Source organism: Propithecus coquereli, unplaced genomic scaffold, assembly GCF_000956105.1.
Source record: "Propithecus coquereli isolate 6110/MARCELLA unplaced genomic scaffold, Pcoq_1.0 Scaffold185, whole genome shotgun sequence".
NCBI classification, from domain to species: Eukaryota; Metazoa; Chordata; class Mammalia; order Primates; family Indriidae; genus Propithecus; species Propithecus coquereli.
In genome coordinates, this window is record NW_012143301.1 from 2,828,977 (window position 1) to 2,843,588 (window position 14,612).

Sequence of the window (14,612 nt, forward strand, 5' to 3'; positions counted from 1 at the left end):
GGCCAAAAACAAGGTTTTAATAGTGTGTCCATTAAGATAGATTTCAATATTGTTCCCTACCATTCCCTCATTCATCGAATCCTCTTCTAAAACTGACTCAATCTTGGAAGTTGCCCTTTATGAAAGAATTAATTTATAGTTAAAAACTGCCTGCAGCAACAGTTGAATTCCAGGCCTCGCTTCCATAGAAAAATCAGAAAGTATGGCTGAGGCGACTCTCTGGATAACTTGTAAGATGACCAAAAGGTAAATAAATAGTTAATACCTTTTCCATCTTTCTATGAAGAATCAATGGTTTCAGCACAAAACAAATGACACAAAGGGAGGATTATCTGGCATCTCTCATAAGGGAGGTGTGGATGATAGAACGTTTTGCTCAGCAAAGGATCAGAAATCCAGCCCTCAGTCCCTATTTCCTCCCTCTCACAGCTCTGAATTCTTCCACAGATTGGCTCCACTGGTCCTGGGAACACTGTTGGTGAGTCTCCTCTGTCCCTCTAGCTGTCTGCTCCCCTGCCTCCCGATCTGTCTTGCCTATAGCTTGTCCAAGGGTTAATGATTCATAGTTGGTCACTATCTATAAGGGAATAAAAGATCCAAGCAAGAAGGATTCAAGAGGGAACAAGTCAGAAACAAGTCTAGGTGTTGATTTCTTCCTGCCTGAGAATAATCGACATGATTCTCCTTTGTTTAGATTTTTGAACCCATAACATTATTAAGGGGGATATTTTTGACGTTTGTATAAGCCAGAATAATGTGGTTAGTCATATTAATCAATATTATTGAACCAAGTTGGTTGTGATGTATTCAAGCATTTTTTTTCTTAAATGGAAATTGCTTTTTTCTAATAACAATAGTGGTCATTCGTAAAGCATTTATGCAAGAAAATGTAAAGAAAAGCAAAAAGAAAAACAATTTATAATCTATCATTGCCACTGTAAAACAATTTAACATCTCTTTATACATACTTCAGACCTTTTCATATGCACATATATATCAAAATGTCATCTCCTTTACATCTTTACACAGTTTTCTACTTGGCTTTTTTCATTTAACAATGCATTTTGAACCTCTTTCCATATTAACAAATACAGACTTGTTATGACATCATCTTCAAAGGCCCATAGACTGTTTTACAGTTTTACTACAATTATGCCTTCCCCTGTATGATAACAAGCTATGGAGGTACATCAGGTATTTTGCCCCATCACTACACTGCCTCTTGAATTCTTTGTCTGCTCGTTTTAATCTCTCCTGCATTCTGTAGCTCTCTTTGCTGTTAACTCATATACTTTTCTTACGCTATTTTTATTTAGAATAAAAGTAGAATTTTGGGGGCAATAAGAGCAAACAGGCAGCACGTAAAGGCTTTTTTGAGTCAAGTGTGAAGATACTGGGCCATGGATCTGAAAATTTGACTACTCAGAGACATTTCCATCTTGTTTTGAATTCTCAGATACATTCTAGAGTTTAAAGTTCTAAGTAAGTGTGATATTACTTTTACTGAATGGGAAGACTCACTGGATTTATCATTAGTTTTATCATTGCTACTGTCCTGATAAACTTCTTTATCTCTTATTTCTTTATTTTCATAATTTTCTTTAAAAAGGCAGCTCACCTAAACAGAAAATTGGCATTCATATGGACCATAAGGCAAGTATGAGGTCAGATTCAAATATCAAAGTGCATAGCATTAATCAAATGGGCTTTAAACACTGAATAATTTAAGAGAAAATTAAACAATCTGTTTCTGGTCTTAAGAAGAAATTTAAATATCTATAGTACATAACAAAATTAAAATAGCTTCACTTACATACAGCTATTCAGTGTGGCTTATTAGTAAGAATTGACTTGGTCCCTCTAGACAGTTCCTTTGTACAGATAATTTTAGTTCCTTCAGCTCATTTCGTCATCTTAAAATTTGGGATAATAATTCCTATCTTGCAGGTGTGGTAAGGATCAAATGGAATAACTACTGTAAAACACTTTGTAGAAATGTTAAGTGTTTAAAGCAAGTTTAAAGCAATATTATTGTATGGTAAGTGGAAAAGACAGATTCAGTGTTATATATAGTGGAGATATGAAAAATTTCAATACAAATCTATGAATCTATGAATATAATGACCTGGGGAAGGAAGATTAATGAACTTGACAGTGTGCTTAATTGGCACAGTTCAGAGCTTTAGAAATCTAAAATGTATTCCCTATCCTACCAGCGGCTTTCATAATAACCTTGAACATAATGAAATTTACCACCAATGAGATCTTATACTGCAATAGCCTTAGTCTGGATTACTTAAAATTTATAGAAATTAATGAAACATACAAATCAGTCACATCAGAAATTTCCATTTAAGTTGCCAGTTAAACTCTGTACATGAATATAGTTATGTCTATCACTATGTGAGAGGAAAGAAGTGAAGAAAACTCATATTTATTGGAAAACTGATATATGCTAGGTATCACATTACATTTTTGGTATATGTTACTTCATTTAACTATAGCAGAACAAAAAGACACAATTGTTACAAAAAACAAGATTTAGAAAGGAAAGATATTCACTATACATCAACTCGGTAGGTAGCATCAAAGACTAGAACTACACATTGAGTTGCTTCCTCTCTTTCCTTTGCCTGCTTGATGGACTTCTAATAAATAGAAATTGGTTTGTAAGTGGACAGAGAAAAAGAGGTGGGAAACCAAGGCTTCCAGGCAGTATCCCAATAAAATAATTACCATAGTAGTTTAAAAGTCGACCTCATATAATGAGGAATAAATTATTAAACTTCTTTTTGGTAGAAGAAGAAAAATATAAAATTTGGTATCCCAGCTGATAATACTAAAGATATTATTTATTGAGTGCTTACATGTGCCAGGCACTCTTCTAAGTGCCTTATGTGTGTCAATTCCTTTAATACTTGTGGTGGGAAGGGACAGCGGTTCCCTAAAGATGTCCACATCTTAATTCTCGGAATCTGTGAATATGTTACATTATATTGCAAAAGGCACTTTGCAGATGTGATTAAATGAAGAATCTCTAGATGTGGAGATTATCCTAGATTCTCTGGAGTCCCAACGTAATCATAAAAGTCCACATAAATGAGAGAGGGAGGCAGGAAAGTATCAGAGTGATGCGGCAGGAGAAAGACTCCGCCACTTCTGGCTTAGAAGATGGAGAAATGGGGTAGCCTCTAGAAGCTGGAAAAGGCAAGGGAGTGGATTCTCCCCCAAAGTCTCCACAAAGAGGTGAAGTCTTGTCAAAACCTTGATTCTAGTACATAAGAACCATTTTGGACTTCTGACCTCCAGGATTATATGACGACAGATTTGTGTTGTTTTAAGCCACTAAATTTGTGGTAATTTGTTACAGCAGCAATGGTAGACTAATAAAATCCTCGTAATAATCCTAAGGGGTACGTGCTATCAGTATGTTCATTCATAGACGAGCAAACTAAAGCAGAGTGTCTCCCATCCAAGTACTAACCAGGCCAGACCCTGCTTAGCTTTCAAGATCAGACAAGATTGGCACATTCAAGGTGGTATGGCCGCAGACTAGAGTTTCTGAAAGATACACAACTACAAGGGATGGAGCTGGGATCTGGTTTCAGAACCTATGGACTGGAAGCCTTCCTGGTATCGCTCTTAGGGTTCTAGTAAGATTGCACCTCCAGGGTCATTTTGCCAGGACCTCCATTCTTAAGACCCCTGAGCTCACCTGCAGCATATGCCTAACACACAGTTCTGCAGGTAGAGCATGGTCTTCTTTTAATGGTTTGAATATTGGTACTGAAAGCAACAAGTTCTACTTCAGCCCAATGGTGAAAAATGTATCCCTAGAAGTGTGCAGTACCTTTGTTTGTACCTATGTGCTGTTAAGAAAAAAGTATTAATAGATCAAGTTGTAATTTTCATTAAACATTCCATTTAGGAAATCTTTTAAAAGTGAGGATACTTTGAAAGAAAAGAGATTTAGTTGGCTACTCTAAGGAGATGGATTCATATAATTTGAAAATATCAGATCCAAAAGTGTGGAAAGTGAATCCTTCATCAGCTGTTCCAAGAATGGTCGTCCCTGGCAGACACGGATCTGAGCTCTGTGCGTGGCACTTAGAAGGCAATTTAAAAATCCACTAGATAAATGAATACGTAAATATTTAATTAGCTTATGTATTTGTCTTTTAGGGTTCAGCCATGAACAAACGTTCCCTCGAGTGTTGTGGACTCTGTGTTTGGTCATTTTCATCACTTTAATTTATAAGGTGCTTCTTTGTCATGTTAGGACGTGCAGTCTTAGCCCTGTCCTCTGACTTCTTTCCATGGTTTCAGCTTCCCAAAGCAAAATGAATGTAGCGTTAGCAGCTAAGAGCCTTGGCTTTGGAATTGGCAAGACTTGGATTTGATTCCAGCTCACTTCCTTATTACTTGTATGACTTTAGGCAAATTATTCAACCGTGGTGTCTTAATTTTAAAATGGGCATCATAGTATTTACCTCTTATTTTGTAGTGAGGCTAAAAATCATAATGTTTATAAGTACTGGCTGGCCCATAGAAAACGTTCAAAAATGGCGGCTATATAAAATTCACATTATAGTATCATTGTAAACTGACTTTTGTTTCTGAAGTGTCCACAAAGCATAATGTCAGAGTCAGAGGTATATCTTTTTAGGGTATCATTCTTTTCGAAAACAGAGGCCGGGCGTGGTGGCTCACGCCTGTAATCCTAGCTCTCTGGGAGGCCAAGGCGGGCAGATTGTTTGAGCTTAGGAGTTCAAGACCAGCCTGAGCAAGAGCGAGACCCCATCTCTACTAAAAATAGAAAGAAATTAATCGGACAACTAAAAATATATAGAAAAAATTAGCCAGGCATGGTGGCGCATGCCTGTAGTCCCAGCTACTCGGGAGGCTGAGGCAGAAGGATCGCTTGAGCCCAGGAGTTTGATGTTGCTGCAAGCTAGGATGACGCCACGGCACTCTGGCCCGGGCGACACGGTGAGACTCTGTCTCAAAAAAAAAAAAAAAAAAAAACAGAAAGGGAAATATTCAAGATAAAATATTTTTCTTGCATTTCTTTATGAATCTGTTTAAAAGGCATAAATGCATATTTTTAGTAACTTTGATTCTTGAGAACTTGGGAAAGGGAGGAAAGATTTGATTTTAAACTTTAAGGGAGAAGAAGGAGAAGGAGGGATTAGTGGTTTCCACTGTAGTTAGTTTCACCAGAAAGGGAGAAGATTTCCATTAATGAACATCTATTTTGTACCAAGTGCTTTACATATATTATCTCACTTAGTCCTCTTAGCAACCTTTTGACATAGGTATAAAGACAATCATTTTATAGATGGGGGAGTGAATGACAAAAGGGACAAGACAACTTGTCCAAGGGCAAGTTGGGATTCAAACCCAGTGCACCGTATGGCCTTTCATACAGGACTACTTTCTAATAAATTCAGTTCTTGACTTATTACACGTGACTTAGGCAGAAAACACATGTTACTTCCTAGGAATGAGTAATGATTTATACCGAAGGAGGTTATTGAGTGGTAAGCAGCACACGGACATAATTTCTGCTATTATCCTGTCATACTGCAAAATGATTTTTCTTGTGACCACATAATCATCATATCTCTAGCTCTGTAAAGTGCCTTCTGTTAACTAGTTGCTGCCCATTTATGCTACTTTGAAGATACTAGTAGACAGACATAGGTGTAGCATAAACGGGCAGTTTTTAAGCAAGTTTTCCTCTAGGCCAGGAAATATATTTTTCACTCCATCCAGAAAGCTTACAATTCTAAGGCCAGGGAGCCATAAGATTCAGTTCTGCAGCTGAAAATCCTAACAAAGTCTGAAGGTGAATTTTCTAATTTGCTTCAGAATGATAGCCCCAGTTAGATTCTCAGACTCTCTTGAGATAAGATTCACTTGCCTATACAATGTTACATATAATCTAGGTCAGGAAAAACATTTCACATTTCAGTCATCAAATTCCTCATTGCTTTTTCTTCCTAAAATGTGATTTGTTAAGAATCCTAGGCCAGGCGTGTGGCTCACGCCTGTAATCCTAGCTCTCTGGGAGGCTGAGGCGGGCGGATTGTTTGAGCTCAGGAGTTCGAAACCAGCCTGAGCAAGAGCGAGACCCCATCTCTGCTAAAAATAGAAAGAAATTAATTGGACAACTAAAAATATATAGAAAAAACTAGCCGGGCATGGTGGCGCATGCCTGTAGTCCCAGCTACTCGGGAGGCTGAGGCAGGAGGATCGCTTGAGCCCAGGAGTTTGAGGTTGCTGTGAGCTAGGATGACGCCACGGCACTCTAGCCCAGGCAACACAGTGAGACTCTGTCTCAAAAAAAAAAAAAAAGAAGCCTTTGGCACAGGACCATAAATAAAACAAAAAGAATTCATTTCTTGGTGTTATGACATTACTGATTATGATTGCTATATAAATGATCTAATTTTTTTTCAATTTCATATTGATTTTAATTAACCACAAGTCCTGTTTAAGGTTTCGGTATCGACTTACCATTGTCTTCAACAGAGAAATAGAAGATGTCCTTTGTTGCATTGCTGCCTTCATTCAAGACATAGTGGATCCTCATCTCATCAATGTCAGCTAAAGAAAGAGCCATCATCACAATAAGTCACATTGACACAGTAGAAAATTAGCATGTTAACAACTTCAATGTTTTAATAGGGCATGGAAATGCCACAATTATTAAATTTTAAAATACTGATTAAGTGAACATGTATCTACTTTTTTCTTAAAATTACAATGACAGAAATAAATCTTCAGTTTAAAATTTTGTTACAGTGCTACTATATGCATGTTCTTTGGGGTAACGTCCAACCAGGAGGACATTCTAGCTATGTGTACTTTATAACATCCCGGCACTCTATGGGGAGCCAGGTCTACCTGGTTTTAAGTCTTCTGCACAATTACAGAGCTTGGCATACTGGTGGATACCCATTGACTATTTGTCAAAATGAATTTAAACAAGAACGACTGCTGCATCCCTAGAAAAAAGAAAATGAGAATAAAATCATGATTTTTGTTGCCTATTCTCTTGGGTGTTTTAAGAATTTGTTACTTGGATCTATAATTATATTTTTATATTGGTAATCATTAGTATTTTAAAGATAGTTTGCTTTCAGGGGGTGTTTATTTACAGCAACAATTCTCACAGAACTACATATGATTTCATTTGCTTTAGAAGCAATTCTGAAAATGTACCCAAACTAATTTTTCAGCACCCTCCATAAGTTTTCCTCTGAGATTGCATCTAGGTTTACATGTATCATATGTGGGAAATTTCATGCATCGCTTCACTTCCCATGCACAGAGCTACCTTAAGAGGTCACAAGACAACGTGAAGAACAGTCAAAAGCCAATAGGTGTAATATCCCCTGGGAAAGCAGAGGGACCTGCCTCTAGTTCACCATTAGTAGTAACACCAAATATAAAAGAAAAATAATTTTAGGCAAATATAGTTCTATGCTTTTTTGGATGTAGAAATTACATTTGAATAGTGTGATAAAAATGTGCAGTGTCATAACTTATATCCAAAATCTAGATACCAAATATTATCACCAAAAATATAGACTTACTAATAAACTATGCAAATGATTTCCAGATATGAAATTCTTAAAATTCAGAACTAAACTGATATTTATCAAAATGAATGTATCCTTATCTTACAATATGTCAGAAGCAGAAGCTGTCCTCCTGTGTTTTGCAGTTTTGAGCTATAACTACAAGCTTTATTAAAATATCTGTGGGTTCCTCTTAAATGGGCATTCTGATAAAATAGCTGAAAAAGGACTTGTTGCTTTTTTTTTTGTTTTCAGAATAATTTCACATTCCACTGTATTTTATTAGAACCAGACTCTTATTGCAAATGGTCTGAGGTCAGAACAATTTTACACACAGCAGATGAGAAATCAGATCCAACGAAGGAGAGAGACGGAGGAGTCAGGGAAGAATGTGCACTCACCTTGTGTGAACACTCGAGTGCTCTGGTTTCCAAGCCCAGTGTTGATAATGAAGCCATGGTTTGGTCCTCTGGTCACTTTATACTTCAGGAGCCTGTGGGGACTGCCCTGATCTTCTGCCTTCAGAGACTTGTTGGTAATCAGGAAGCCCAGGTGTCCAGTGTGAAGGTGCTTCAAGGCTGGGGCACCCCTGTTAGTGGCAATCTGGGGGAGCCTGCTGTCTAGGGAGCTTATCTGGATCCTCATTACCTGAGGTTCCTGTGTCTCCAGGGCAGTGTCTGGGAAGACATAGAAACCAGTGTGAGTGTCGTCTGTCACAGTCAAGGACAAACTGTCTTCAGTGGTCTCACTGCCATCATGCCAGTAGCTAATCAGGTTCTCCCTCAGGTCTTGCTTGGAGAAAGTGGTCACAGGATGGCTACCATTATACAAAATCTTGCCATGGATGGGGACCTGGGTGATGGTAAAGAGAATAAGATTATCTGGGGTGTCTTTGTCTTCCACTGTCAACTCCAAGGGTGTGATCAGTTTGCTATCCCCTTCCTGCAGTGTTAGTTGATGGAGGGTCAAGATAGGTTTCTTATGATCTGCATCTGTGATGAAGATCCTGAAGGTTCTGAACACAGTGTTGTGTTCATTGGTCAATCGAAACTCAAAGCTGTCCATATTTCCCTCATTATTCGAAGTGTAAACATAAGATATTTTGTTGCTAACCAATTGAGATTGAGGGAAAGAGGCAATGGACTCTCCAGGGTGGTCAGAACTTTCCAAGTGGCCCAGGCTTGGCGCCTGTGTGATCTTAAAGTGAAGTTGTTCATCGGGGCTATTGATGTCCCTGTCACTAAGCAGATCAGTGGTGAGGGTCACTCTGCTGCCTTCTGTCAAAGTGGCCTCTTTGCTGATCACCTCAGGGAAGACCCTGTCTAAATTGCCAATGGTAACATTGAAGTAGCAGTCTATCAAAGGGTTAACCCCATCAGTCACATCGAACTTGATAAAGTCAACAACCCCTTCTTGGCCTGTGTGGGTATAACAGATGAGGCCTCTGTCAATTTCATCCTGGGTAAAGTTCATTCCCTGAGTGAGGTTGCTCTTCACTTCTCCTCCGGGGTTCCTCAGTCGCTGTAGAAGCCCTTGTTGAGGTCCAGAACGGAGAAAAAAACTGAGGCTCTTAGCATCTGAGTCAAGATCTGTGGCCTTGAGGACCTGATTTGTGATGACTGCAGAGTGTCTGGTCTCTACTTCCAGCCCATGATTGATGGTCAGCTGAGGCATTTCATCATCCACAAGGATCACCACAATGGGCACCTTCCTATGGGTGGTGTGCTTGCCATCACTCAGCCAGACCTCAAAACTGTCCTCTGTGGTCTCTGAGTCATCATGCTCATACACAATGGTGGAGGCCTCCTGGATCTCCTGTAGGGTGAAGCTGCAGACGGGCTGGCTGCCCGTGGCCAGCTGCTGTACGATTCGTCCGTGCTGAGGGAGGGTTGTGAGTTGAAAGTGGAGCTTATTTGGCGGCATGTCAGCATCTGTTCCATTGAGTAGTGGGGTGTCTATGACCAGGCTCATCCCCTCTAATACCACAAACTCATGGGCAAAAAGTTCAGGCTGCTCATCATTGGTGGGTAAGATGATTATATGGAAGAAGACATCTGGGGAGACGTTGACGCCATCAGAGCAAAAGAAGGTGAATTGATCTTCTTGTGGCTCTATGCCCTTGTGGATACTCTGTACATAATTGATATATCCCATTTGGACATCTCTGATGGAGAAAACACTGATGGGGCTACCAGCCTGGGACGCTTTTGAACCAGGAGCTGGTGCAATGTTTTCCAGGTAGCCAGAAGCTGGTTGACCAGTCACTGTGCATAGAATTTCATCTTGGGGAGTGTCCACATCTTCAATGTTGAGATGTTGTAAGGTCAAGGGGCTCTTCCCACCTTCAAAGACAATGAAGGACTCCCCCATCAAGACCTTGGGGCCCACATTGTCCACAGGCAGCACAGTTACTTGCACCTGCACTCTCTCTACTATGCTGTTCCCCACTACAAACTGGTAAGAATCCTCAGAGAGGGTGAGATTGAAGGCATCATGTTGCTCTTGGAAACCAACTTCACCTCCAGTGTGTACATAGGCTACTGCCCCACTGATGAGGTCCTCTTGGGTGAATCGTTCTGTAGGTGAACCATTCACCAAAACAGTGCCCACCTTGGGGCTGTTCTCCACTATGAAAGACAGCATCAAGTCACTTGTGCCTTTTTTGCCATGGATTATACCCACGGTGATCTCAGTGGCTTTATTCTCTAGTACGTCTATGGAAACATCCAATAATGGACTTCTTATGATAGAGATCCTAGGACTTTTGTCAGCCACAGTGGGATGTACAGAAATCTGGACAGTGATGGGTACATGATGCACCCCATCACTTACCTCCAGATGGAAGGAGTCAGTGGTGATCTGGTCTCTACCATGCTGGTAAGAGACACTCCCATTAATAATATCAGCTCGCATGAAAGAGTCCCCTGGAACCATACATTTTCTAAAGTACTGCAAGTGTCCATGCTGGGGACCCGAGACTAACATGAAGACAATTTGGTCAATGTTCGTGTCGGGGTCTGTAACATCCAGCTCATTACTGCTAAAGATAAAGCTGTCTCCTGCTAAGACAGTAAAGCCTCTGTTGGTGACTTCAGGAGGCTGGTTGTTCACAGGCTGCAAAAATAATGTGAATGTGCCCTGCACACCATTGCCTGCAGCATCCTCCACCTGGTAGGTGAACTGCACAACCCGTGGTACAATACCCGGCTTCCGTGGAGGCTGGTAGGCAACTTTGTGGTGATTTACCTGGGCTTGGGTGAAGTGCATGATAAGTGTGTCTGGTGAATCAGTAAGCACGATTTCTCCAGCCGGGACTTGGCAGTTGTCATCTGTGTCAGTTGGGAGTGTCAGTAGTGTGTACCACAGGTTCTGGTCATCTGAGTCCTGGTCAGTGTATCGGAGGAATTTCTTCTGGAAGTGAGTGAGTTGGTATGCTTGTACAGTCATTTCTAGGGTAGCTCCTGGATACAGCTCTGGACTCAGCACATCCACTGGCTGGACCTTGATGGTGAAGAAGTGCTGGTTGGATAGATTCGGCGGGTCATGGTCATCCTGCACATGGAAAGCCAGCTGGGCCACTACAGATTGAGGGCTGTGTGGACCAAGATGGCGGTAGAAGAGTTTCCCTTCTGTTATGTCTCTCTGCAGCCACTCCATCACCACCTTCTCATAAAGTCCTTCCTTTTCCACGTAGTGCCAGTCTTCATCTGCAGGGGACAGAGGTGGTTCATCCTGCCGCAGCAACATATCCCCCAGGTGGTGGCTTGGGTGGGAGGAACGAGGGGCCAGATCCCACTCTTTCTCTTCCTCTTTTCCTTCTGGAAGCTGGTTCTTCAACACAAAGTGGATGGTTGAATCCTCAGAATCAATATCCGTAGCACTCAGTACAAAGGGGGAGATCTGGACCAACTGCCCTTCAGTGAGTGAGAGTCCTGTGTTGACCTTGACCATTGGTGGTTCATCATCCACAGGTATGATAGTGAGGGGAAAGAGGAATTCCACTTGGTGGTGTCCATCCTCCATGCGGAAGATGATGTTGTCACTGTAGGTGTTGCTGCCATCATGCTGGTACACCACGTGCCCTGCTGCCAAGTCTGCTAATGTGAAACACTTGCCCCCAGGAGGTGCCCCAAGCACCACCAGCTGCCCATGTCTCAAGCCCCTGACTACAGCCATTTTCACCTGTTCCAAGTTATCTTTATCACTGATCTGAAGGTTAGGGGCGCTGGACAGGGGCATTGACTGACCTTCAAAAAGCAGCAGTCCCGGGTAATAGCTAGCCACTGGGGTCAGGGTGTTCATGGACTTCACTATCACCATGAAGGCAAAGGGGTCTGAAGTGGCGCCGTCTCCATCCACCACCTCCAGCTCCAGCTGGAGGAGATGCTCCCCATCGGAGTTCTCTGTAGGGGGCTGATAGGCAATTTTCAGCTCTCGAAGCTCCCGCTGGGTGAAGAAAGAGACTGGAAGGCCCTGGGGGTCGTCAGTGCTGACCACGTAGCCCTGCTGGCCTGTTGGGCTTGTGGGGGCATTGAGAATGTTGAAGACCAAGTCATCAGCGTCTGACTCGACGTCCTCCGCGGCCAGCGCGTCAGGGGTCAGGGCTGTTAGCACCGACCGATCCACCTCCATCATCATCAGCGCCACGAAGCTGGGTCTGGGGGCTGTGTTCTCAGCTCCCTCGCGGATCCTCACCAGCAGCTGGAAGTGCTCCCGAATCAGAACTTCCACTGACCCCGCACCTCCGTCCTCTGGCCCTAGCAGCTCCACCATCATGGGAACGTAGTCCCGGTTGGGCGAGGAGGTGGCGGCGGTGTGCTGATAGCGCACCCCGGCCCGGACAAAAGCCTCACAGTCCACACCCTTGCCCCTGGGGAGGGGGGTCCCCACGGCGTCCACTAAGCGCCCGTACTTGGGCAGTGGGCCACCCTCGTGAGGAAGAGGGGTGAGCCTGCACCTGCGGGAGCCCGCGGCTCGGGACTCCGGGGAGGCGAAGTCCAGCACTCTCCTGTCGATGGTGCGGCTCCAGCCCCGCAGCTTCTCCACCACCAACCGCCTGTTGCGCGTCACCAGCTCCGGCTGGGAGAAGACCACGTCCACTGCCACGGTGAAGGGCAGCACCAGCGTGTCAGTCGGGGCGTCGTGGCGCAGCTGCAGCCGCACCCGGGCGCGTCCGGGGCTGCGGGAGCCGAAGTGGGTGTACTGGACCTGGCGGGGCCCGAAGGCACAGGGGAAGCGGCGCGGGGAGATCGCGCCCTGGAGCAGCGGCAGGGCATCCAGCACCGTTACTTCGCACCGGTCTCCGGGCTGCACTCGGATCACCAGGTCCCGGAGCGGGTCCAGCCAAAGGGAGCGGCCCAGGGGCACCCTGAGCCCGGGGTTGGCAATCAGGAAACTGGGGCGGTCGGGGCTACTGCGGTTGAGTGCACCCCAGGTGGGCGAGTAGAGCGCCGGCTGGGGGTCGATCCCAAGCGAGGAGGATAACTCTCCCTGCAGCGCGGGGCAACTCCCAAACAGGCAGGCGAAAGCCACAACGAGCTGCCAGGGCACCCCGGTGAGGTGCCGAGAAGCCCCAGCCATGGCAACGGATGGGACCCTGGCGTTGGGATGCCCGGAGAGTGCCCTGTCCAAAGAGAGGCCCGCTGAGCCGCAGGTGCAGACGGTGGAGGCGGTAGCTGCTGTCCAGTCGGTAGCCGATGCGCGGATCTAGCAAGAGCCAGTGGCTGCACTTCAGCGGCTGCAGGTAATAGCAGGGGGAAGGGGCTCTGCTCATGCCCTGCTCAGCCCCAGTCCCAAATCTCTCCCCTGCTGGCTTCAGGGGCCGCCCAGATACAGCGCGGGAGACCTAGCGAGGGTGCAGGCGCTCTCCCCTCCACTCCGGATGCCTTTACCCCGGCTGCCTGCAGCCCTGCGCTCCCAGTGGGATGGCCGGCCAGCCTCCCGCCAGCTGGTCTGGATCCTCTCCTTCCCCTTCCCGGGAGCTACGAAAGGATTGTCCTTCAGGGTTGGAAAAGACTGTACTCGGTCAGTTCTGTGCGTGTGAGCCTGCGCTCCTGTTGTCCATTCATCCAGGGCTTGGTGTTTGTGATAGGGTGTGAGACAACATTCCTCTTCCTCACCGCTGACGGGAGTGTATTTTCTAGCCCAAATTGAGTCTCACTTCGGACATAAAAGAAGCTGGCAGGAGCTATTTTGCAAATAGGATTTTCTAGCTGGCTGTCTGATGAAGCAGCTTATTCCGGATCTTGTAATACAGTATTTTCAAAACAACTTTGACATTTTTTTCTTCTGTTCAGCTTTTGGGAAAAAGGATCAGCTTTCAGGCTGGCGAACTTTAATAGGTTGCAATCTGATTCCTGTTCGTTTGTTTGTTTGTTTTTGTCAGTGGGTTTCACATAACACAATCAGGTGTGCAGGTCGGCTTCTTTCCATTTTCTTAGAATGTGGTTTCCATATCTAATCAACAGTGACTTACCTGTTAGTTTACTAGACATGCTGTTTGTTAATTAGTTTCTTTGTAGAAAAATATACAGTAACCAGAGGGGAGGATGTCAAAGGAACTAGTAGTAGAGAAAATATTTACCACAAATATTTGGGTCAATTTCTATGTCTCAATCTATTTAACATCTGGAATCAAGCTCCCCTTGCTTTCAGATGAAGATGATTCCATTGCCTGGGTGAAGTGTTGGGCACTTAATTGAGTCATATCAATTTCTTAAGTATTAGAAGAATCCATTTAGTCACAACACAGAGTAATATTTTTCTACAAATAAAATAGTAGTTAATGTGCTTCCTTATGCAATTAATGTAGAATGTGAGGGACATTTTGACAACAGTAAAAATAGATGCATACAAACTATATTAATAGAAATGGCTTCCAGGGGAATAAAAATCTGTAACTGTCATCCCCAAATTATTCTTTTAATTTTTTACAGTGTTGTAGATGCTTGTTTTATTCACAGCAGCAGCAGCAGCTGATTCCCAAAGCAAGAATAATCTGCTAGTGGCTTGAAAGAGTTAATTTTC

The 14,612-nt window shown here is 43.7% G+C and overlaps 1 protein-coding gene across 1 annotated transcript in view; it reads right to left on the reverse strand.

The window, feature by feature from the left end:
• The window catches only part of FREM3 (FRAS1 related extracellular matrix 3), a 94,815-nt gene extending 81,649 nt beyond the window's left edge, over positions 1–13,166 (reverse strand). The window contains exons 1-2 of the mRNA XM_012642743.1: positions 7,988–13,166; positions 6,520–6,609 (exon numbers count right to left, since the gene is read on the reverse strand). Coding sequence (XP_012498197.1) covers positions 6,520–6,609; positions 7,988–13,166 — 5,269 coding nt within the window. The remainder of the gene's footprint in view (positions 1–6,519; positions 6,610–7,987) is intronic.
• Positions 13,167–14,612: the final 1,446 nt, after the last annotated feature.